Here is a 26,212-nt window from a genome sequence, read left to right on the forward strand (position 1 = left end):
TATCTACACTTCTTAGAGGTCTAAGTCAGATTAGCAAGATTTTCCATTATGTTATATTTTTATTCAAATGCTAAGCATACAACAATACAGAACATAATCATTCTTTATTTAAAAAAAAAAAAAGCTTTCTCAATAGTCCATGACTTTTTTCAATTATTGCTTAGACTAACCTTAATTATATTTAGGCTGCTAGGCTCAAATTTTAAAATATGTTTTATTTCAATTCATTCAAAAGTCTTTACTTTTAGAAGCAATGTTTATCCAAAATTTTATTCCCATCTCAAGTATTTCTAGAGGACCTTAAGCTAAATCAGTATCTGCACCGTTTGTCTCATTATTGTTTTTCACATCACAGAGAAGTGTTTCCAATACTTCCTCTGCTAATCTCTTAGAAATACTATTGCTTCATCTTGGGTCTCTTCATCTCTCAAAGAACATGAGGGAAAAAATGACAAAAATAGAGAAAACAGGATCATTTCTCTCGTCCTTTGTTTACCTATTTCTTCAATTTTGGGACTATGGGAGGCAATATTATTAACCTACCAACTCATATTGGTTTGCTCATATTTCCTTCTTTCTGATCATTATCTTTATTATTGTGACTAGTGTGAAATGGAATACAGCCCTCCTTTTTTTCCTTACAAAGCATATGACAGTGAATTTAACTTTTTTTCATAGATTACTTTCTAAAGAATTTGTCATTACATATCTTAGCTATTACCTGAAACTTTTTCCCTAAAGAGTCAATATCTTCTAAGAAAAAAAAAGAAAAGAAAAAAAGAAAACTTAAAACAACAACAACATGAGGCCAAATACATGGTCTGTTCTATTCTTTTAAAATTTAGCAGCAATTTAGCAATATAGTTTCTGTAAAATTATCTTTGTTATTAACTGGCCTTAGATTAATTTTTAATGGATAATATTTCCATCAAATATAACTTGGAATTAAATATTTGAGACCACATAAATCTATGTAAAATAACTTGTTCTTCTTTCTCTGTTGCAGCCTACCTAGGCTATTCAAACCCTAAAATTAGCAAGTTTCTCCAGCTATCCCATAAAGGAGGTGGTTCCATTCTTTAGGGTAGAAAGAAAATAACATAAAAAATTCAAATGAAAATAAGTTGCTGTAAATGCCTAATTGAGCTCTATACCCCATTTCTCCTCCTGCTTATGACTGCTGTTGTTTTTGGTTTGTAGGGACCGAGCGCCTTTTATTTTTACTTCAGAGATGGAGTACTTTATTACTGAGGGTGGGAAAAACCCACAGCATTTCCAAGATTTTGTGGAGCTTTGCTGTCAAGCTTACAATATTGTCAGAAGGCACAGTCGACTGCTGTTGAACCTGTTAGAAATGGTAAGTCCCTTGGGGAAACAACAAAAATAATAAGCTTCATTTATGTCTCTCTTTCAGTAGTCTATTTTTGCTAATGGCTTGGCATTCCCCAAAGAGCTATTCAAACCAGAAAGGAATGAACAAACTAAAAGTACCATTGTATAACTTATAAACACATTTCTTAATAATTCATTCTGTTAATTCACAGTTATTGTCTCAAACATTTCTATTCACAATAACATTGATGTATTCAGGGGTTATCTCAGTATATTTTGATTAAAGATTAAGGACAGTAATTTAGAATATTGTATCAGTTGTATTGTATTCAAGGATTTTTTAAAAGTACTTTAAAAAATACTCTCTCATTTACACATTATAGCAATCCAATGATGGAGACCAGGCAAGGATTTTTCCTGGCTTCCCTCCCATCTCTGCCTTTTTCCAGATTAAGAAACTGGGGGTCAAAGACAGCTTCCTAGCAACTCAACCAGAGAGTAGTACATTTAATGGTATATATTGGGTCTTCTGAGCCATGCTCCTATATGCTCTCTGTTGACTTACTGTGGAAAATTTAAGTTTCATTCCACTGTCCAATGTTAAAGAGATGGGGACTAGATATACAGGGTGAGAGGAGAGGAATCTAATAGAAATATCTTTTGGGAGAAGGATGGGGTGATTCCTTTGGGCACATACATACACACTAGTAATTGCAGCAAAATGTAAGAGAGAGACACACCTTTGGTAAATCAGTATGGTGTTTGAAGTCAATGCAATCATAAAATGATTACATAAAAAATAGCTGATTTAGAACTTTCAGATTACAATAATTCCCTCAATTCTTTCAAACTGTGTTAAGGGCATAAAAAATAGCTGATTTAGAACCTTCAGATTACAATAATTCCCTCAATTCTTTCAAACTGTGTTAAGGGCACAGACTTCTTACTTAACTCCAATAAGATGATGCTTCTCATCTATCAAGTGAAAATAATAGCATCTACCTTGTAGGATTGATGAATAAATGACCTAATAGTGAATGTTTTGCATGAACATTATACTGTTTTATGTGTATTGATTGATATATGTTTCATAATAACCCTATTAGATATTTAATATAAAGCACCTAGCACAGTGCCTGTCATGTTGTAGGGTTTAATTAATTAATTAATTAATTAATTTTATGAACAATTTTATTTATTTATTTGACACAGACAGAGAGAGAGAGTGAGTGAGAGATCATATGCAGAGGAGTGGCAGAGGGAGAGGGAAAACAGACTCCCGGCAGAGCAGAATTTTCAAGCTGGCTATTCCAAAAAGAGGCAATGATTCCTATTGGAAGATTTGCATTCTCTGTCCCAATTCTATTAGCCCATATTGCAATTATGAGATGGCTTATGGCTCATAATCTGCGTTCATACCACAAAGGAAACATTACAAGGACTAACTCTGTGACCTTGACTCCACTTACATATAAATATTTAGGTAGTATCATTCTAATATTCTTTGGGGCTCTAACAGGCTCTGAATCATGAATCCATGAGTTCATGAGTGCTTACTGTATGCCAGAAACTGTGAGGATACATTAACATATGAGACGTAGGCAGCCTTAAAATTTTCAATATGGTAAGGAAGATAAAATTCATGTATATAATAAATGAGGTGTCTAGCATTTTTAAGTGTCTATAATATTATAAATTACTGCATACAAGGAGTAACTACCATACTCTAACAACCACTTGAACCAGCCACAGACATTTTAAAAATAAACCCAAAGTAGAAAAACACAAATACAGATTATACTGTTTCTCAGGTGACACTAAAATTATGCTGGATAACAAAAGTGAGCATATTAACTAAACGGATAGCCATTTGAAAAAATTGATTGAAAAAGCTATTGGTGGGCTTTTTTTCTCTTGTTTAATAAACTTTTCTACATACCTAAAAAGAAAACTTTCAGCACATATTTCATAATACATAAAATAATTATTAAAGTAAAGAGTTTAGGGGCACCTGGCTGGCTCAGTCAGGTAAGTATCTAACTCTTGGTATCAGCTCAGGTCTTGATCTCAGGTTCATGAGATCAAGCCCCATGTGGGCTCCACGCTGAGCAGGAAGCCTGCTTAAGATTCTTTGTCCCTCTCCCTCTGCTCCTCCCCACTCACATACATGCACACTCTGTCTCTAAAAAACAAACAAACAAAAAAAACAAAAAACCTATAACGTAAAGAGTTTATATAATGTTATTTCATTTAAAAGAAGTAGATGGTGTTTTAATCAAGTACCTGAAGTAATTTTTCATAAAATAATATTAAAATCAAATGTTGAGGGGCGCCTGGGTGGCGCAGTCGTCAAGCGTCTGCCTTCAGCTCAGGGCGTGATCCCGGCGTTCTGGGATCGAGCCCCGCATCAGGCTCCTCCACTGGGAGCCTGCTTCTCCCTTTCCCACTCCCCCTGCCTGTGTTCCCTCTCTCGCTGGCTGTCTCTTTCTCTGTCAAATAAATAAATAAAATCTTAAAAAAAAAAAAAAGAGCTTAGGCCTTTAAAAAAAAAAAAATCAAATGTTGAAGGTTTCTGCATAGTATACCCAAAAAATCCTCCCTGTGTTCTAATTATTCAAGTCTTAACTTCCAGGCTAAGGAGGAAATTTTGGCAGTAAAGAGCACTAATTCAGATTAAGCAAGTAATCTTAGATTTAGACTCTCACAAAAATTGAAACAGACCAGAAGCAATGTGGACCAATTAGACCAATGAGTAAATACATATGAAACATATGTTACATATGTTATTCCCTCTGTTTCTGGTCATTTACCTCTCCAGTCTCTGCTTTTGAGGTTTCTTTCTTATGGGATTCTGTAGATAACCAAAGCATCAGTAAAGGTTTCAGGACCACATTTTCTCTGGCATAGCTTCCCATAAAATAAAAACTGAATTTAAATTTGTGAAAAATTATTTTCTGCCCATGTGGATAATCAATATTTTCCTCAATTCTTTCAAACTGACTCTTGTTGTATTAACTTCTTTTAAAAGAACTTAATCTACTACTCCATGACCCAGTTCCGACTTGAGAAATGATTGACATGGGTCATAAATTCTATCTTCTGTGAATGGTCAGTATCCAGGATTATGAGTCACAAGTGTTTTGTGAGTCTACTATGGAGTTAATGGTTCATCCCTTGTTGAGAGCAGCATATTTCCAGATATCCACAGTTCTTTTTATTTACTCCTGGGAGAAGCAGGGAAAAAATAATTCATGAAATACCCATCTTGCTTAAAAGCAAAACATCTGTAGGAGACCCAAGAGTGTTGCTGGCTGAATTCACTAACATAAAAGCCTGTATTTCATCAGCTTTTCTCTCATTAAAAAATCAATATCAGCTATTATGGAAGACTCCCAAAGAACACAGGGACCATTCACCCAGTTTAAAATGTTTATCACACCCATTATTATATCAGATATTTCCCAGAAGAAATCTCTCTAACTGCTCTATGTGGTGGCAAAGAGTGTCTGCTTCCCTAAGCATAACTATCAAAATAGCTTTGGACTTAGTAAGAGGAGAATAAAAGTTGAAAATTTAAAAGTGTCCTGTCCTCCTCGGCTCTTTGGGCAACTAATATTTGATAAAGCAGGAAAAAACATCCGGTGGGAAAAAGACAGTCTCTTCAATAAATGGTGCTGGGAAAATTGGACAGCTACATGCAAGAGAATGAAACTTGACCACTATCTCACACCATACACAAAAATAAACTCCAAATGGATGAAAGACCTCGATGTGAGACAGGAATCCATCAAAATTCTAGAGGAGAACATAGGCAACAACCTCTACGACATCGGCCAAAGCAACCTTTTTCATGACACATCCCCAAAGGCAAGAGAAACAAAAGATAAAATGAATTTATGGGACTTCATCAAGATTAAAAGTTTCTGCACATCCAAGGAAACAGTCAGAAAAACTAAGAGGCAGCCCACGGAATGGGAGAATATATTTGCAAATGACACTACAGATAAAGGACTGGTATCCAAGATCTACAAAGAACTTCTCAAACTCAATACACGAGAAACAAATAAACAAATCAAAAAATGGGCAGAAGATATGAACAGACACTTTTCCAATGAAGACATACAAATGGCTAACAGACACATGAAAAAATGTTCAAAATCATTAGCCATCAAGGAAATTCAAATCAAAACCACACTGAGATACCACCTTACACCAGTTAGAATGGCAAAAATTGACAAGGCAAGAAACAACAATTGTTGGAGAGGATGTGGAGAAAGGGGATCCCTCCTACATTGTTGGTGGGAATGCAAGTTGGTACAGCCACTCTGGAAAACCGTGTGGAGGTCCCTTAAAAAGTTAAAAATTGAGCTACCCTATGATCCAGCCATTGCACTACTGGGTATTTACCCCAAAGATACAGACGTAGTGAAGAGAAGGGCCATATGCACCCCAATGTTCATAGCAGCAATGTCCACAATAGCTAAATTGTGGAAGGAGCCGAGATGCCCTTCAACAGATGACTGGATTAAGAAGTTGTGGTCCATATATACAATGGAATATTACTCAGCTATCAGAAAGAACGAGTTCTCAACATTTGCTACAACATGGACAGCACTGGAGGAGATAATGCTAAGTGAAATAAGTCAAGCAGAGAAAGACAACTATCATATGATTTCTCTCATCTATGGAACATAAGAACTAGGATGATCGGTAGGGGAAGAAAGGGATAAAGAAAGGGGGGGTAATCAGAAGGGGGAATGAAACATGAGAGACTATGGACTATGAGAAACAAACTGAGGACTTCAGAGGGGAGGGGGGTGGGGGAATGGGATAGACCGGTGATGGGTAGTAAGGAGGGCACGTATTGCATGGTGCACTGGGTGTTATACACAACTAATGAATCATCGAGCCTTACATCGGAAACCGGGGATGTACTGTATGGTGACTAACATAATATAATAAAAAATCATTTAAAAAAAAAAAAAAGGAAAAAAAAAATAAAAGTGTCCTGTCCTTTAAATAGGAACTTATCAGTTTATCACCTGTATCTGTTCATTACCTATACTAGCCTAGCCACCCTTTCCCTTTCCTATTGCCCCAATTAAAGTTATTACCCATGTAATCTAGGCTAAGAGGTACTTGAACCACATCTCTGTGAGTCAGAGGACAGACGTGACTAAGCGGATGCCGGTGTGAGGTCATCCTTACTCCGATGGCAGGGTCACAATACTCAAAGTCTCCTCTCTCAACAAGGGCAAAGTTTGCACTAGTTACCTTTAATCAACCACATAACAAGGAGAGAGCTGGGTTCATCTCCTCTGAAGCCATCTGCACTTGGCAGTTGTTGTATAATGGGGGTAGGAGGAGTAGAAGGAGTATGTATAGGGTGTACTTATCAAGCAAATGTTTGACAGAGTTCTAAGCAGGGAGGTATGAATTCTGAATGTCCAGAGAAACCAGAAAGCAATTCAGATCTAGGGAAGAAGACTCTTCTTAGCAAATGGGCAATCATAGTCTGATAAAGGGGAAACTTCCACAATAAGTACACATACATCTCTAGAACTCTAAGTACAAAACTGAAAATACAAAGCCTAATCTAGACTTTAGTTGCTGCTGGGAATATACCTCTCTATGGTTGATTTTAAGTTTAATAGTCAGGGTTCAACTTGCTACTTCTAGACTTTTTTTACCAGGTCAGAAATTTTTTTCATTCATTCATTCATTCATTCACGCATTCATGCATGCATGCATGCACACATTATTTCACAGACATTCATTAAGTTCTTTTTGCAAGGCAGCATGCTTGGCAATATAAACAATTTAACGTCAAATAACGATCAGTTCTTGTCCTCAAAGGACTTCAAATTGAATGTGATTAACATATATGTGAACAAAACATCGTACTTGAAAGAGGTGTGACCAAGATTGGATTGCTGTACAAAGCAAGCAGTAATTAAATCTTATCAAGAAAATCTGTGGTGCTTCAAGAAGAAAGACACACTTAAGCTATGCTTTCAGAAGGAATTTCAATAGATAAGGAGGGAGAGGAAAGGAATCTTGGCTGAGAGAAAAATATGTGTGTGGAGGCTCGAAAAGCATGCACGTGACCTGTGTTGGAAATAGAGGTAATCAAATGTACCTAGTCTGTGGTACAAAGGAAGACCTATATAGCGATAGATGAAGCGACAGATCACAGTTAGATTACAAAGACATTATGACCAGGATCAGGATTTTGGACTTTGATATATAAACACCTGAGAACCTAGAAGTTTCTTTGCTTTTGATGAAGAGAGTACCATCATCTAGCTTGGATTTTAAACAGAGATTCCACCAGCCCTCCAACTCCATCCAATTAATCATCCAGCTCTACTTCCTAAATATCTTTAAAATCCCATAAATAATCTTTTTCTTTATTCCTAAACATTATCCTAGTTTAGTCTTTTATTTGGCTTCACTTCAGTCCACTTTCCATAAATAACGACCATGATCTTTTTAAAACACAATTCAATTCTTTTCATGCCCATTTAAACACACTAAAAGAGCTGTCTTGCCTTTAGGATAAAGCACAAAACTTTTATATTGCTAAAAGATCTTAACCCTACTTATCTCTTTAGCCCCATCTCTTGTCACCCACCTACAGGACATCTTATGTTCCAAAAGCTCTCCTGGAGTTCTTTTTGTGAACTAATGAAAGATATCTTGCTCTCCTCAGTACATCTATATATGCTGTTCCCTCTGCCTGGGTGGGGACAGCAGGAAAGGTGAACGGTTTCGAATCCATTTTTTTCTCAATTGAACTTCATCAAGTCAATCACAACTTCACCCATCTTTCCTAACCATATTCTCACTTTATCCTTTATTTTTAGCATTGTTCTTAACTTCCCACTACTGTAAGAGAGCCTTTATTCCAGAACAGGAAATAATTTATCATCTTAGTCATAGAGGTACTGTTGACATTCTCCACCTTCTCCTTCTTCTCCTCCGCCTCATGCTCCTCCTCCTTCTTCTTCTTTTCAAAGTTTAAATTTATTTCAGAAAGATCTACTTTTTCTCAAAAATTTTTTCTTTATTTTTGCCTATAACCAAAAACAATAATATCTCTTCAGTCTACATTACAATATAGACACTGTACGTTTCCAAATGTTGGCAGAAAGAAATATCTGAGACTTTGTATAATTTTATCTTTACTTCATTGCTTTAATAATCTTTAATAAATGGAAACACCACTTAACCAGGGAAAATTGTGTTCTTAGAGTATGAGTCATAGGGTCATGAAAGAATGTAAGATTAAGAACCAGAGAGATGAGTTTTATACTCTGTGCTTACACGCCATTTGATCTGGACACTTCACTTACACTTTTGGGGGGATTAAGTTTTTCTTCTTTAAAATGGGTATTGTGATATAATTTTTGTGTAAGAATTTGTAAGTATAAGCCTTTTCTTATTCATTAGCCTTTTGATTGCCCTAGAACATGTTGGGTATTCTTATCTCTACTTTAAAAAAGAAAATGGAGATTCAAAGAGCTTAAGAGATATTATTCATGATTATTCAGATTTTAAAGAGTAGGTCCAGAAATTCTGACACTAGAACTCCTATTATTCTACTGTCCAGTGCTGAGTATGCCTCTTCTACAAAAAGACAAGGTGGGGATGATCATACTATCATGCTTACTTCACTGGTTTATGATGAAGATGAAATTAAATTATTAATCTGCAAGCACTTTGACAACTTTATTGGTTCTTATCATTATTACTGTTTTATAACTTCTGTTAGTAAACACAGGAGGTTAAAAAAACAAGAATATATTATGTTTACAAGCTGAAAGGCATTGTTATGTAAGTTTAAGTTTATATGTATTTGTAGAATTAACCAAGTAAGCTTAACCAAATTTAACGAAGTAAGATTTGATTTACATTTATTCTGAGTTTTTTTGCTTTTGTTTTGTTTACTTTGCTAAGATGCTACATGCAGGATTGCCTGAGCTGGGTGGAATCCAAGACCTGAAATATGTGTATAATAATCTTCGTCCACAAGACACAGACCTGGAAGCCACAAGTCATTTTACCAAGTAAGATTAGCTGTGAATGTTGAGTGTGCATATACTCATGTGTGCAGATACATGTTTCACATTTGAGATGATTTCAGGGTGAAGAATCATTGGTATAAAGGTGTCATTTCTAGAACCAGCCTGTGTCTTCTTTCCCAGGGGATGCAAAGGGAGCAACGTGAATGTCTAGCAGAAGGCCTTAGTCGGTGTTTCTGTAACATACTATTGTTTGCTACCCAGCCTCTTCATCTAATACACTGCTCAATAAGAGGTCACTAAAAAGAGCAAGGCTGACATAAATAGATTGGTTGTTCTACTTGAACTATGTCCAGGAAAACAATTTAGAAAAAGAGATTTATGATGAGATACGGAATCACTACTTTTCATCTCTAAGGCAATACAAATATTGGAATATTTGGTAACTATCTTCTATTTTTAACCTATTTTTTATTAAGCAAGTCTGGGAAAACACTAATGCACATCAAAGTAAGAGTCTGGGCAGAATACAGTGAGTATTAATTGGACTCAAAATCATTGTCAAAAGGGTGGTGCATTTTATAACAGAAGATTCCTTTGACCTTCAGTATTTGAATGGATAACATAATTGCTAGCAAATTTTAGGTGCTCAAAAATGTTAACCATAATTATTATCATATTAAATAGTTTAAGTAGAGAAATACAGTGATCTTTCCTGTAACTTCTTAATACTAAATCTTATTTGAGTCTACTTTTTAATTATTCTGTTACTTTTAACCAGAAATTTATAAGTGCAGATTATACTCTTTTTAATGGATGTATGCTTTGTCCTTCTGAGGAAAACAGTATTTACAATAAAATCTTTCCCACACGATTATTACTTTTTCTCCCCCTCTTCCAGAATGTATAGTTAGGACTCTATTACAATGGAATAATGAGAGTTAATTGGAATATCCTGGATACTTGATGAATTTCATTTTGTAAAGAATCTCTGTTTTTTGAAGTCTAATTGATAGGCTGCTATTGTGGCTGAGTAGAAGCAATATGGCATAATTATAGAATACTAGAGCTTGAAGTGCCCTTATACTTTATTTACTCTGACAATAAATATGCAAATGAGGAAAGTGAGATTCAAAGAATTTAAGGTCTTGCTCCCTAGTAAAGAAGTAGTAAGAAACAGAGCTAGGATTAGGGACCACAGCTAGGACTTGAATCCCCTGGTCTAGGGTTTTTCAACGTATCATTAAGGAACCCCAGGCAGAGCCCTTGCCAAAAATATACCTTCCTGCTACCTAATTTGTTTCTGAAATTCTACCATTAGAGATTCTTTAGTGGAGACTGGTAGGTTTTTTGAGTCTTGAAAAATGCCCTTTAATAGTAAAAGTTATCTCTGAAGGAAGCATTTGTTTATGTCCACTTAGAAAGCTGCAAATATTAGTTGACAATTGTTTGTGGCCAAAGACACTAGCTTGAAGATTTTCTTAAGTGTTTCAGGTTCCTGGTTTTATGGATAAGGAGCTCTCAAGTTGCCTCAACTAATGGGGACAGGGGATTTGTGTGAGAAATCTCAGGGAAAGGCTAACAGCCTGCCTCAAGAAGAGCAGAAGGTCTTCTGTCCCAGAGCCTGGAAGGTCCTTTGGAGTTCAAGACAGCTCTGGGATCTCATCAGCAGGAAGCAGCCTTTCACTCTAGCTGCTCACCCCCAGTCCAGTTAACTCCATCCTAAGGTCACGTGGTACCAAAAAGAGCCCCCTCGGGCTATTCCATTAGGATCTGAGTGGGATACCTTTCTTTAAAGTGAGCTGCTACACAACAGGCACAATAATTGATGTGTCAGTGGAAGCCGGCAGGGAGACAGAGGAGGAGCACCGAGAAGTCCAGAAAAGGTGGAGGTCGGAAACATGTGATTAGGCTAAAGCCTATGTTTGTGTGTCATTGTTTAGATAGTTTACAAATAGTCCCTACTAGCATTTAAAGCAAAGGAAAACAAACAAACAAACTATATATTGGATGAAGAAAAGCTCTTTCAGGCCCTGGCCACAGGAAAATATAGATAGGCTTTATTTGTCTGCCAGAGTTCCATCCCTCCACATTTCCTGACTTCAACTGACACATCTAGATCTGTACAGAGAAGAATCTTAGATATGGGTGAGCTTGCCTATCTTGACTTATCTCCTCTTCCTATTCAAGAGATTGTGAACCAATATGGGAAGTAGATCTGAAGCCACTAATCTCCTGGCAGTGAGCTAGACCTCATTATCCTGCCTGCATATCTCTGCCAGGCTAATTTTCTCACTTCCAGGTGTTATGTAGTATGTTCTGTTAATTAAACTTCTTTCCACAGCTTTATTGTAAAAAACTTGTTCTCCATTGCAGACTTAAAAGCATCTATTCAACTAAATGAGGGCACATTATTTCTCTGTTCAATAATTGTCTTTGACTTGCCATTTCCTACCTCTTACTTTTCAGGACCTTATGATCCAATTGGCTTGATTATCAAGGTTTATCCACCCCACCTCCATCATTCCCAAATGAGTCCTCTTCTTGGGTAGATAACTTTCTCAATATACATTCATTCTTCTTTTGTCTGTTTAATGCATCAGAAGTGCTTCCAAGGAATCATAAAATTACTGGAATAGAGGGGAGAGTCTGATCTAACTTTCAGTTCTACCTATCTCTTGAGATGCTGGACCATTCGTACCTCATCCATGAAACCTTCTCAGATTATTCTAGTAGTGACTAGTCTTTTCTTCTATAATTCTACAGAACATGTACTATTTCCTGCTATACTTAATTTATTACTAAATTACATGCTGTCTAGCATATCACCTTAATATACTGGTTGGTTATACAAGTTTCTCCTGAGTAAAATAGGGGACGTATTCCCATTTTTCCACTTCCAAAAATATATGAATGTGAAACAAGTTTTATTCCCCTTAAGATATATTTAGAAGTTTAACAGAAAATGCAATGTAAACATCAAACATTAAGTTTATAAAAGTTATGTAACGATGGCTAACATTTAACATAGTACTTCTTATGTGTCAGGCCCTGTTCTAAGTGCTTTTCATATAGTAACTTGTTTAATCATCATAACAAGTCTGTGAGATAATATCATTTTTTTAATTTTTTTTTTAAGATTTTGTTTATTTATTTGACAGAGATAGAAACAGCCAGCGAGAGAGGGAACACAAGCAGGGGGAGTGGGAGAGGAAGAAGCAGGCTCAGAGCGGAGGAGCCTGATGTGGGGCTTGATCCCATAATGCCAGGATCACGCCCTGAGCCGAAGGCAGACGCTTAACCGCTGTGCCACCCGGGGCCCCGATAATATCATTTTAATGTACATTTTTAGATTAAGACATTGAGACCCCAGAGAGGTTAAGTAATTTGCCAAAGGATATAGCCAGCTGTAGACAGAACCACAATGTGTATCCAGGGGGTATGCTCCAGAGTGTGGGGTCTTAAACTCTACCCTGCGTGCTCAAAACCATCTCTCTCATATGCAGGCTCTTGGGATAGGCTGCTTCATAATTCAGACCATAGTTTTCTCAAGGTTCCTTAGAGCCCAGTTTGGCTACAGTTTGAACAAAGTAGATGTTTTCTCAGGCAATAATCTTCATATCCTGAATATCCCAAGCTTTGATGGAGGACAGATGTCCCTTCCCAGTACTATCTCTGTGCCATCACCAGGTGTCCTTTGGATGTTTGGTTTAAGATCTGCTATAACTGCTACCCCGGGGGGGCCACCATGGGATAATTTGACTAGTGACTCCAAGATAGTCACCCTCTTTCCTCTTTCTGTTTTTGCCCTTTACCAGATTCCTTGAACCTCTCTCCATTTTTCCCCTTGTCTGCTCAGAGAAAGGAGATTTTGGGGAGCTCATGGGAGCATGAGACTCACTCTCCCTTTAACTTCCAAGAGCCTGTCTCAGTAATATACTTTATTCTATAATCTCAATCACATACTGTTATTTTTAGATATGATTTAATGTGTTTTGAGTTTGCCTTTCCACCTGTTCTCTAAATTACCTGGTAAGTAAATGTAGATCAAGCGTTGGGGATCTTTTCTATCACACAGCACGGTGAAGAACCTGTTATGGAGATTCAAGAAACCTCAATTAATTGTGACTGTGACTCTTAACCATTTTAAAAAGTTACTTACGATTTTTACAACTGATTATAGAATAGTTCTTTTGTCAATACTTAATGTATAGAGTGAATTTATAAAAGTAGCCTGAATAATTAAAAACAAGAGTGGAATTTTAAATGACATGATCCACATGATTAAAATAAATGTTAAAAATAATGTGCACTTGTTTACTTTTACTTTTCTATGTAAATAATATTGTTATCTTAAGCTTTGTTCTCTGACATCACATGGATTTCAAAACTTAAGGAGGTACTTGAAGAGTAGACGTCAGTGCACATAATTTGCCAAAAGAGAAATGAAGTTATGTAATGGGTTCAGCATTAGTGTTCGTTCTTCAATGAGTGGCATTAACTCCTTTAATATACTTACGAGCACTCCTGTATATTTGAAGCCCCTGATCTCTTTGTTCTGATGGGCTAGAAGTGCTTTATGCCACTGTTTATTCTGATATTACTACTAAGAGAGAAATAAAAATAAGATAAGAAAAACCTTCCACCACTGCCACCACCAAGCTCACAGATCTGGGTCATGAATGAGGACTAAGCCATCTGAGACACTGCATGTGTGGCTACCTAAGTCCCTCGTCCCAACTGCAGTATTAACATTACGAGGCTGCCTTCTTGACATTGTTTGAGGAACATTGTTTGAGAGACATTTTTTCTTGAAAGAAAAAAATGGCTTTTCCTGCCTCTCCAAGAGAGTAATCAATTTATGAACAATATAGGATCCTACCTTATTCTTGGGTATTCACATTCAGGGTTGAGAGCTGATCATGAGTTTTAGAAGATGCTGTACTCCACATGGCATTAAAAATTGTATTACAATTAATGGTATTTAGAGGAAAATGAGAATAAAATTGGCTTACTGGCCACAAAGGTTTTCCACAGCACTGCCAACTCCTCTCTCTGCTTCCCTTACTTTTTTCTACTCACCTTATAGCTGAGTACTGTTGAATAGAATCAAGAAAGTCTCATGACTCAGTGCCTGAAATTGACACTCTCATGTAATATCTCTGCCGAGCCCACTGTGAGGCAACAAAGGCAACGATCCATTAAAATGTTGTCCGAATGGGTTATTTTAGAATTTTCAATCACTTTCAAACCTCGGGTTAGCTGTCCTTAGAAACAGATAACCTTTTTTCACAGACCAGACCGGGATCATTAAGCATAAACTTTCCTGCCTACTTCCCCTCCCACATACAGATCATGCTTTTCACTTCATCCATTTTCTGCTCCAAAAATGGGAGAGGAAATTTTCCATGTATTCCCAGATATTCCATGTGGCCTGCCACACAGATTCTTTGGTTTAGGAAGTGTAAGATCTCCTGCCCTTCGGCTGAAACTAAAGTCAGCTTGAAACAAAACACAAAACTCCAAACTTAAAAAAAAAATTATTTGTATTAGTGAGTTATTTTGGTAGCCAGAACCAATGATTCTATCTGATATCCTTAGAGAAAAGGGTATATATGGACTCAAACTATAACCTAGCAAATCCCAGAAACCAATGGGACCTGGCTAGTTTCCAATGGAAACAAAGGCCTTCTACTCTGGTTACTCTACCTCTTTGCCCTTTGGCCAGTATTCTCTAGTCTAAATTCCAGAGAGAGACAGTCTAATTGACTTAACTAGTTGCTTTTGCCCCAAATGGACAGGATCTTTCGCGCAAAGCCATCATGGGTTCTGTTGCCCATCCTTACACCTATCATGGATCACCCCCTGACAGAGAACAGCATAGAGTTTCTTCTCTGAACTTTGAGCTTTAGAGAGAACATCTTAGTTATGAGGGGGCCCTCATAACTGCAGAACAGGCAGGATGACTGTCCCAACAAGTACAACTATAAAACCACTGGAAATGTTGATAACATCCAGAAAGAGTGCTCCTAGACTCTTCCTTACAGAGCCAGAGTCTGTGAGCCACCTACGGTGTGCAGACATAATGCCGGAAATGCCCAGTGTTTCTGTCATTCCTCCCTATGTTTCGTGGCTACAGGGTGAATGCGCTCATATGTCTCAAAATATAGTTCGATGACCGTTTGTCTGTGTCTCTTCAAAACTGAGAAAGAAAATACAGGACAGGGATGCAGATCCCTGGATTTTTTTATCATTAAATTTTCTTGATGCTCTTTTAGTACTTTGCAAATTGTTATCTCATGGGTGGTTGTAATTCCATAAATATGGGTCAAAGTTTTCCTTTGGCTTAGATTAATCATTGATACCCACAGAAATAAATCCTCACAAGAAAAACAAACGAAACAACAGAACCTAGAGGAATTAACAATCATGATGTCCAACTTTCCCTAAATTAAGAAAGCAGATTTCAAAGAGAAATACAAACAGGTAGAAGTTTCCCTTTCATTGCAGAAGTCTCCCATTAAAAAAAAAAAATGAATTATAAAAACAAATCTGAACTAAATTGACTTTATAAACTACTTTTTTAACTGCAGGCATAATACTTTTTGCAATACTGTATTTCCTAAGTTGCGTGACCCAGTCACATTCATTATAATGTTTGATAGCTTGGCTGCTGTTCTAAATTTCTGCAACAGAAGAGTCTCTGTTTTTGAATTATATGTGCTACACTGAGAATTTGCCCGATTTCCCTAAATATCAAATCATGATACACCTTAGCTATTAGCTTTTAAAAAAAGATATTTTAACTCTTCGGGAAACTATCAGTCTAAAGGTTAAGAGCATTTGGAAAGTTCAATGTGCCCACCAAGAGTGCCAGAACTCATTAGTTACAAAAGATGAATAGTCCAGATGGCGCTGTTTCACAACAGCTGCTAACCCCACAACAACTACCTGCATTAGCCTATCCTCACTGGTATTCCTGACCCTGTGAGTTACACATTAACTAAAGTCATTTACTATTTTCAAATACATTTTTTTCACATTTTAAAGATTCTTATTACCTTACTTATAGCACCATTTATCACTATGGATTTTTCTGTATTATTGCATGTTAAGACTTATTTTCCTGCTTTGTGTAAGATTTCATTTTAATACCATCAATAAAATAAGCTGGCATGGGGGCGGGGTTGGTGGGAATAGAAACTTGGAATATCATTTCACTGGCATAATACTTATACATAATAAGACCAGTCCATCAACTTTTTTCTAGTCCCTTTCTTCCATTTGCACTGATTTGGTTGGTTTTTCTAGGTAGCCTCCCTAAGAAAGTGTAAGAATTACTTATTGATAGTCAAGACCATGGAGCCTAGAGTTCTTGTTCGTATGCAGAGTTAGGTGCTTGTGATGACATTTACATGAGGCTAGCTAACCTTGTAGGTAAATTTTGAAGACTTCAAACTTTAACTTGGAAAACAGCAAAGTTTTTCTCCTTTTTTTGTTTTGTTTTTATTTTTGTTTTCGTTTTGTAAGCCAAGTTCTAAACGATGAAGCAAGAGAAAAGAAAAAAAAAGGAAGAAAACGAAGAAAGATAAACCTAAAGCTGCCCCTTGTTTTAACCGTTCTCTAATTTCTCTTTTGTAGGATTTCAGGAGTTTACTACAAGTCATTTTCCAAAAAAACCATAAATCTACACATTTGTTTTCTTTTGTATCCCTCTATCTGTAGTTTGCTACCTTTTGGGCTCATATATATTCATTTCTTTACTTACTTGGTAGTAAGCTTTCTGAAATAATATTTGCATAATATTATTCTATTTCCAATTACTTTTCATATGTTATCTAATTCAATTCTATCGACAGTCTTGGGGGAATGGCATGGTTTAGTCATCACCTATGTTTTATAGATGAAACAACTGAGTCTCCTGGAAGCTAATTGACTTTCTTGAGATCACGGGCAGAACTAATAAGTGAGTTCAATATAGAACAAAATTGATTTCTTGCATAATAGATGCTCTTCCCAGGACCTTAAGCAAAATCACATGATAATTTTTCACATGGTGAAAACTCCTGCATGTGAAACTGCCAATGCTCTGATAATCTCAGATAAATATAAATGTTTTTTTAACTTTAGTGTCTTTAGGTTAGGTGAAAGAATATGGTAAGAAAATATCTGAATATCTCAATGTTTAACAAGAAAATATCTAAATGCTCATAACCATGTATCTCAAATTAGGGTACCAGGCATCAAAACCACAAGGATTAGCCTGAGATATTATTTCATAGTATCTATTTTATTTAAAAAGTTAGAAAATGAAGCTTAAATTTTCATGTTCGCACAAATGTACATACATGTGCACCCAAGGTTATCTCTTTTTCATGTCAGAAAATCTTGAATTTTTAAAAATAAAAATGCATAGAGAGGAACTTTTTTTATTGTATACCAAGGATGCATCAGCAGTGATTATTCACTGAATTCATTTCAGAATGGTATTGGTTTTTTGGTTAAAAAATATGGGTTTGAATACTTATTGTTCCAGTATAAACTTCTAACAAAATAGGAATTATCTTGATAGCACATTTTACAGGCTTATGTATAAGAAAGTGTTGGGCAGGTATTTTAGAGATTACCGATTCAACATTGAACTATGATTTTTCTTCATGGAATAAAAGAAATTATGGGGCACCTCGGTGGCTCAGTCAGTTAAGTGTCTGCCTTCAGCTGAGGTCATGATCCCAGGGTCCTAGGCTCGAGCCCCACATCGGGCTCCCTGCTTGGTGGGGAGCCTGCTTCTCCCTCTGCCTGCCAGTACCCCTGCTTGTGCTCTCTTTTTCTGCCCATCAAATAAATAAAAATTAAAAAAAAAATTGTGACAAAGTTGTATTAAGTCATTATTCCCTCTGAATCTAAGAATGACTCACAAAGCTGGACAGTCAGTAACTCCAATATAAAAAGAAAAAGTAGTGTGTTTATCACACATGAGTATGAAGTTTGGAGGTTAGATGAAGAATTCATTCATGGGGAGTATGAGTCACTTGACACTCTTCTATTTATATATGATAAAATTACAGAGTCAATGGTTAAATAAGAATGCTCTTATGCAAATTCCTTCACAGATAAAGTCTTTTGAGAAATATTTCCCTGAGACTATTAAAGAGACTGACTGGTAAAACAGGTATTTTATCAAACCACAAAATGATATAAACCACTTCAGCAGTAGAAATATGCTCTTGAAATTTCCATCCTGTTGCCTCAGAAGTTTCGCTCAACTGCCGTTGCACAGCGTTATAGACACCTCTCCTCGGTGGTTATTCTGATGTGACTCACAAAGCAGTGAAAAACTTTTGCCCCTTACAGTCACATATTAATATAAATGTGAGTTCAAAAAATATTACAATATTTAATCTAAGAAAAAGAAAAAACTACTGTTCTCTGTCTGTATGTTGAACCTGATTTGGAAGATCAGACCACCTGGATTCAACCCAGTTTTCTGAGACTGATAAACTCAATTGTGCGTTCACACGCACACACAACTAGGAAACCTGTTAGTAGCAGTTGTTTCTAATGATAAGAAATTTAAAATATTTATGTCTTATGAAAAGGTGAATATGTTATGAAGCAGATTAGATTTTGTACACATTTTTAAGATAGGATCTAAAGCTTGAGATTCTATGGTTATTGTTTAACCCTTTGGACTATAAAGATGAAAAGATTAACGTAAGGCATTCAATGCAGTGCTTGCCAAAGGATATATACTCCCTGAGGGCAGAAATCTGATTTCTCTCTACCTCTATGTCCCAGCACATAAAACAGTGCCTGACAGGGAGTTAGAAGTGTTTAGCAGGATGATCTGGAGGTTTCCCCTAAGAAATTTAAGAACTGGGTCCTTCCAATTGCTGCTTTGCACCTGTAATATGAGGATACTTAAAATATAATCCTGCTGATGCTGCCATTAAACAAAATAAATCATAGGGCTACCATCTGCATAAATCAGATCCTTGCAGAGGCCCAAAACCTCCTACTCTCAGGTCCCCAGTCCCAAACTGGGTCATATTTAACAGTGCTGTTTTATCTGAGCTGTTAAATCTGTCATCCATGAGATAGGAGATAGATTTAGGTGAAAGTCTACCCTAAAACTATAAGCTTATCATAAAAGTTCATCCTTCATCACGAGTCTTCTTACCTGTGAACTGTTGGCCAATGTAAGAGTAAGGCATGGACATAGTTGAGATTTTGTGAAGGTGAGTACATCAGAACTTAGGACTTATGGTTCATAACCAATCTTCATGAGAAGTGAGTACGCACAGTCACCCTAGAGTTTCCACCTCAACACATGAAATACGTTCAGTACATATTTGTTGAATGAATGAATGAATGGTTGGGTCTCCATAAATCATGATTAACATTGTACTCATACTACTGTTATTATCTTTGCTCTTTAAACTATGAATGAGAAAAGAAATAAATGTTTTATACTATACAATATACCCATAAATTCATAAAGTCAAAGAATATCTTTAGAAACTTGAACACTATGGAAATGAGTAATGATCAGAGTCATATTTTAGCTTTCTTAGCAAATTTTGGCCTAGATTGATGTATAATAATGTAAAATCTTGGATTTATTTGAAAGAGTCTAACACCAGAACAAGATAAATGGGTTTGAAGCTTTATAAAATTGAGGAGAAAATTATTAAACGTTATTGAACTACATTGTTAACACTGAGGACATGGCATGTTAGTCTAAAAAAGGCATTGTATGATAACTTTGATAGATGCCAACCCAGAAAAGTAGTATTTAATTATATTCAACATCCATGCCTCTTAGAAAATTTTAGTAAGCTCAGAATAGAAGGAAACTTAGATAATCACCATACTTTTTTTTTTAAAGATTTTATTTATTTATTTGACAGAGAGAGAGGCACCGAGAGAGGGAGCACAAGCAAGGGGAGTGGGAGAGGGTGAAGCAGGCTTCCCGCTGAGCAGGGAGCCCCCCCATGTGGGGCCTGATCCCAGAAGGCTGGGATTATGACCTGAGCTGAAGACAGATGCTTAACGACTGAGCCACCCAGGTGCCCCAAACATCATACTTTTAAAAGTGGAAAATTGCAAGTATTACCATTAATGTCAGGAAAAAGATAATAATACCTTTATGTTGATAAGTAAAGCCCTATGTTTAAGTTTTATTATATTGTTATTTTCCATTTGAATAAGACAACAAATAAAATAATCCAAGAGAATTAAAAAAAATGGAATAACAAGAGTTCAGTAAAGTAAGTAGTTAAAGGTAAACAATCAAGACTCTGTAGTAAAAAAGATTAAAGAGGAAATGTTATATGATCACTTCAATGATACAGAAAATGTGCTTGGTAAAATTTAGAATTACTTGTTTCTTAAAAACTGCAGAAATAGAAAGGAATGTCCTTAGCTAAAACCGAACAGAAAACATTATACTTAATGGTGAAATACTGGAAATTTCTTGGTAATCAGGAACAAACCAAAAATGCTTGCTATCACCACTTCCATTTAACATTTATCTTAGCAGTGCAAAGGTATCAAAAATCTACCATGCTTACCGGGTGCATGTCTTAATATTGTAAAGACGCTAATTCTCCCCAAATTGAATTATACTTTCAATGCAATACCACTCAAATCCTTATACATTTATTTTTTTGTATATGTGAGCTTGATAAGCCAATTCTATGGAAGAAGATATTTGTAAATGACCTATCTGATAAAGGGTTAGTATCCAAAATCTCTAAAGAACTTACCAAACTCAACATCCAAAAAACAAATAATCCAGTTAAGAAATGGGCAGAAGACATGAATAGACACTTTTCCAAAGAAGACATCCAGATGGCTAATAGACACATGAAAAGATGCTCAACATCACTCACCATCGGGCAAATACAAATCAAACCAAGATGAGATACCACCTCACACCAGTCAGAGTGGCTGAAATCAACAACACAAGAAACAAGTGTGGTGAGGATGTGGAGAAAGGGGAACCCTCCCTCACCGTTGGTGAGAATGCAAACTGTTGCAGCCACTCTGGAAAACAGTTTGGAGGTTCCTCAAAAAGTTAAAAATAGAGCTACCCTATGACCCAACAATTGCACTACTAGGTATTTATCCAAATGATACAAAAATGCTGATTCAAAGGGGCATAGGCGCCCCAAAGTTTATAGCAGCATTATCAACAATAGCCAAATTATGGAAAGAGCACAAATGTACATGAGTGGATAAAGAAGAGGTTATATATATATATATAGACACACAATGGAATATTACTCTGTAATCAAAAAGAATGAAATCTTTTCATTTGCCACAATGTAGATGGAACTAAAGTGTATTATGCTAAGCAAAATAAGTCAGAAAGACAAATATATGATTTCCACTTGTGTGGAATTTAAGAAACAAAACAGGTGAACATAGGGGAAGGGAAGGAAAAATAAAATAAGATAAAAACGGAGAAGGAGGCAAACCATAAGAGACACTTAAATATGGAAAACAGACAGGCTTGCTAGAGAGGTGGTGGGTAGGGGGATGGGCTAAATGGGTAATGAGCATTAAGGAGGGCATTCGTTGGGGGTATTTGGTGAGCACTGGAGGTTATACGTAAGTGATAAATCACTAAATTCTACTTCTGAGACCAATACCACACTGTATGTTAACTAACTTGAATGAATAAAATAAAATAAAAATAGAATATATTTGGGAGATTAAAGGGTGAAATGATGAAAAAACAATACCTAAAGAAGAAGAGGATAAAAGGGCTTGTGGATTTCAAGACTTATTATAAGTTCCAGCTTTTGAGGAAGTGTAGTATTGTCACAGAAATGGACAAATGACAAGGACAACACAATAAAGGGGCCAAAAGCTGGCCTAGGCATATATAGAGAGGCTTAGTATTGGACAAAATTGAATCCATAACGAAAGAATAGTCTTTGCAATAAAAAAAAATTGGTTAGACTTAGGACTGTACATCTATACTTTCAGATACTGTGTGGTCAATTTCAAAAATAGGTCTAACTCTGTGTTCTGAATTAGAAAGGTAGTTCACTTAGCAGATATTTTGGGGCCACTTACTATGTACCACTTACTATAAAATTTTTCTTCCAAAATGTATTACGAAGTTAAAATAGCAGATTTCAACATTGCATAGAATTGTGGTTTTTGACTCCTGTCTTTTTTACTTCTATCTCACACAACATCACAATCCTTACAAATGTTGCTCTTTTTATCCATCTAATTCCGCTTTTCCCTTTAGCCATTCTTTGCAATCTGCCAAACACCAGTCACCCATCTACCTCTGAGTTTCTGGACTAGCTGTTGTTTCTGTTTTGAATGTCCTCCATCAGAAATCCCCATGGCCTACACTCTTAGCAAATCAAGGTCTGTGTCAAATCATTCAACTCTTTTTTCAGTGAGATTACCCATTGCAGCCTGTATTCCCTCTCTACAATTTCTATTTTAGTGTTCTTTGTAGCATATATTGCTTTCTCAGATTCTTTATTTTTAAATGTTTATTTCATTATTGTCTGAATTTTGCATTATATAAACTCTATAAAGGGAGAAATTTCTGTTATTCATTGCTATATCCCAACACTAGAAAAGCACCTGTCATGTAGTAGGATTAAAGATAGTGTATATGTATGTCTGTGTATCTGTTTGTTTGCACAAATGTATAAAGAAAGCTCAAAAGAATAATATCAAATTGTTTCTAGTGGTTATTTCTGGAGGAGAGTGGTACTGGAGGAAGGATGAAGGGAACCTTTCCCATTTTACTTCACATTTTACTGTGTTGCTTGAATTATATATTGTAACAAGTCAAGTTTTTTAATGTTCCTGAATCTCTTCCAAATAAAACAGACATATAAAATAGGGTTGAAAAACTCAAAAACTGTGGGCAATATCTAGAACGATACTATGCAAGAAAGTATTTCCAAGAACCCTAAAATACAAGCAGGTAGGACAAACCATTCAGCTTGTGTAGACCTGTGCTTGTAAGACCTGTGCTTGTAAGACCTGTGTATCAGCATGTTATGGGAAGAAGCTAAAAGAAACAATAGGTTATCTGATTGACCTGAGAACAGGACTCCAAAGACCCCACAGGTACTCATTGGAAAGCTGAGCAGACCAATTTGATAACAGCAGCTAAAACTGGGAAGAATTTTTACACATTCCAATTCACTGGGAAGGGCAAGGGTTCAGTGGCAGATGTGAAAAGGTCAGAGAACTTCATGAGCTTTCAAAGGTAACTGGAGCTTCTGTCCAGGAAAAAGTCCTACACTGAAGAGAAACTGCTAGATGTATATTTCAAGATGAGAGGAGAAAGATCATAGGAGAAAGGAAAGCCAAAGTCCAGAAAAAGTTGGGGATGAGGGGATAAGCAAAGATGCATATCTCAGAAAATATGAAACAACATTATTTTATCACTATTGTTATAACAACAGAAAAAGGAGCTTCAGACCCTCAAAAACCTTCTACTCCTTTCTGAAAGTTCAGGAATGCTAATTTCATATTAAAATGAGCAAGCAAAATGGATCGTGTTTGAATGTCATACGAAATTATAATGAGAAATAAAAAAATAAGATGTAAAACAAACTCCCTACAATGAAGTATGCCAGAAAGACTTTCCCACCAAAGGAAGAAACTGTATCTTTATATTTCAAATTGAGCTAAAAGAAATCAAGACAATGATAATGACATGAAAGAACAATATATATCACAATTAGAAAAACTCAGAAATGAGGTGACTGAACCCAAGAAAGAATTAAAAATAGAAGAAAACATAATTTTTAATTGCATTTTTTTGTTTTTATTTAAATACTGGTTAGTTAAAATACAGGTAATATTAGTCGCAGGTCATACAGTGTAATGTTAGTTAATTTATAGTGAATCAGCACTTCCATACAACACCTGGTGGCCATCACAAGTGCACACCTTAATCCACATCACTTATTTAACCCATCCCCCCACCCACCTCCTTTCTGGTCACCATCAGATTGTTCTCTAAAGTTAAGACTTTCTTGGAATGCTTCTCTCTCTTTTTTTTTCTTTGCTCATTTGTTTTGTTTCTTAAATTCTACGTATGAGTGAAATCATATGGTATTTATCATTTTTGACTGACTTATTTTGCTTAGCTTAATAGTCTCTAGCTCCATCTGTCATTGCAAGTGACAAGATTTCATTCTTTTTTATGGCTGAATAATATTCCATTATATCTGTATCTATATAGATATCAATAGATATAGATATAGATATAGATATAGATATAGATATATCACATCTTTATCCATTCGCCAGTCGATGGATGTGTGGGCTTTTTCCATAATTTGGTTATTATATGTTGCTATAAACATTGGCATACATGTATCACTTTCAATTAGTATTTTTGTATTCTTTGGGTAACTATACCTAGTAGTGTAATTGTTGGGCCATAGGGTAGTTCTATTTTTAACTTTTTAAAGAGCCTCCAAACTGTTTCCCAGAGTGTCTGCACCAACTTGCATTCCCACCAACAGTGCAAGAGGGTTCCCCTTTCTCCACATCTTAGCCAACACCTGTTGTATCTTGTGTCGTTGATTTTAGACATTATGACAGGTGTGAAGTGATATTTCATTGTAGTTTTGGTTTGTGTTTCTTTAATGATCAGTGATGAGGATCTTTTCATGTGTCTGTTGGCCAAATATATGCCTTCTTTGAAACATGTCTATTCATGTCTTCTGTCCATTTTTAAAATGGGTTATTTGGCTTTTGGGTATTGAGTTTTATTAGCTCTTTATATATTTAGATAATAATCCTTTATTAGATATGTCATTTGCAAATATTTTCTTCCATTCCATAGTTGCCTTTTACTTTTGTTGATTGTTTGCTTCTCTGTGCAGAAGCTTTTTTATTTTGATGAAGTCCAAATAGTTTATTTTTGCTTTTGTTTCCCTCGCCTCAGGAGACATCTAGAAAGGAGTTGCTATAGCCGATGTCAAGGAAGTTACTGCCTGTGTTTTTTTCCAGGATTTTTATGGTTTCAGGTCTCACATTTAGGGCTTTGATCCATTTTGAATTTATTTTTGTGTATGGTGTAAGAAAGTGGTCCAGTTTCATTCTTTTGCATGTTGCTGTCCAGTTTTCTCAACACCATGTGTTGAAGAGACTTTTTCCCATTGGATATTCTTTCCTTCTTTGTCAAAGATTAATTGACCATATAGTTGTGGGTTCATTTCTGGGAAAAGAAAACAATTTTAAAAGCAAACCAGAAGAAACACAGAATAAACATGACAATATAACAGATGCCTCCAGAGAAAAAGATGAACAAAAGGAGGACTTTTTAAATAAGGCAATGAAAATCCACCATATATGTACATAATGAAAGTCCTAAAAAAGAACACCAAAATAATATATTAAGATGGTATCAAAGCTAAATTATTTAGTATTTTTTAAAAGATTTGTTTATTTATTTTAGGGAGACGCAGAGAGAGAGAGGTCGGGGAGGGGGGAGGGCAGAGGGAGAGAGAGAATATCAAGCAAGCTCCATGCTGTCCAAAGTGGGGCTCGACCTTAGGACCCTGAGATCATGACCTGAGGCAAAATCAATAGTCAGATGCTTAACTGATGGAGCCACCCAGATGCATCTTTATTTAGTATTTTAATAAATACTAGTATCATAATTATGTTTTCTGAAGTCAAAAGACTTGAAATTACATTAAAACACATTGAATATTTGGAAAATTTACCCAGAATAACCAACCTGAAACATACTTTAGAAAAGCTACTGGACTTTGAAGGAAAAGAAACTTCCTTCAAGCATCCAGGCAAAAATACCAAATTATTTATAAGAGAAAGAAGTTCAGTATGTG

At 35.9% G+C, this 26,212-nt stretch overlaps 1 protein-coding gene across 2 annotated transcripts in view; it reads left to right on the top strand.

Annotated features, from left to right (window-relative positions):
• The window catches only part of PIK3C2G (phosphatidylinositol-4-phosphate 3-kinase catalytic subunit type 2 gamma), a 345,203-nt gene that overhangs the window by 253,486 nt on the left and 65,505 nt on the right, over positions 1-26,212 (top strand). For both annotated transcript variants that reach the window (XM_026502333.4, XM_057319037.1), the window contains exons 25-26: positions 1,201-1,357; positions 9,292-9,401. In XM_026502333.4, coding sequence (XP_026358118.2) covers positions 1,201-1,357; positions 9,292-9,401 — 267 coding nt within the window. The remainder of the gene's footprint in view (positions 1-1,200; positions 1,358-9,291; positions 9,402-26,212) is intronic.

The sequence above is a fragment of the Ursus arctos genome, unplaced genomic scaffold (genome assembly GCF_023065955.2).
Source record: "Ursus arctos isolate Adak ecotype North America unplaced genomic scaffold, UrsArc2.0 scaffold_26, whole genome shotgun sequence".
Lineage (NCBI taxonomy): Eukaryota > Metazoa > Chordata > Mammalia > Carnivora > Ursidae > Ursus > Ursus arctos.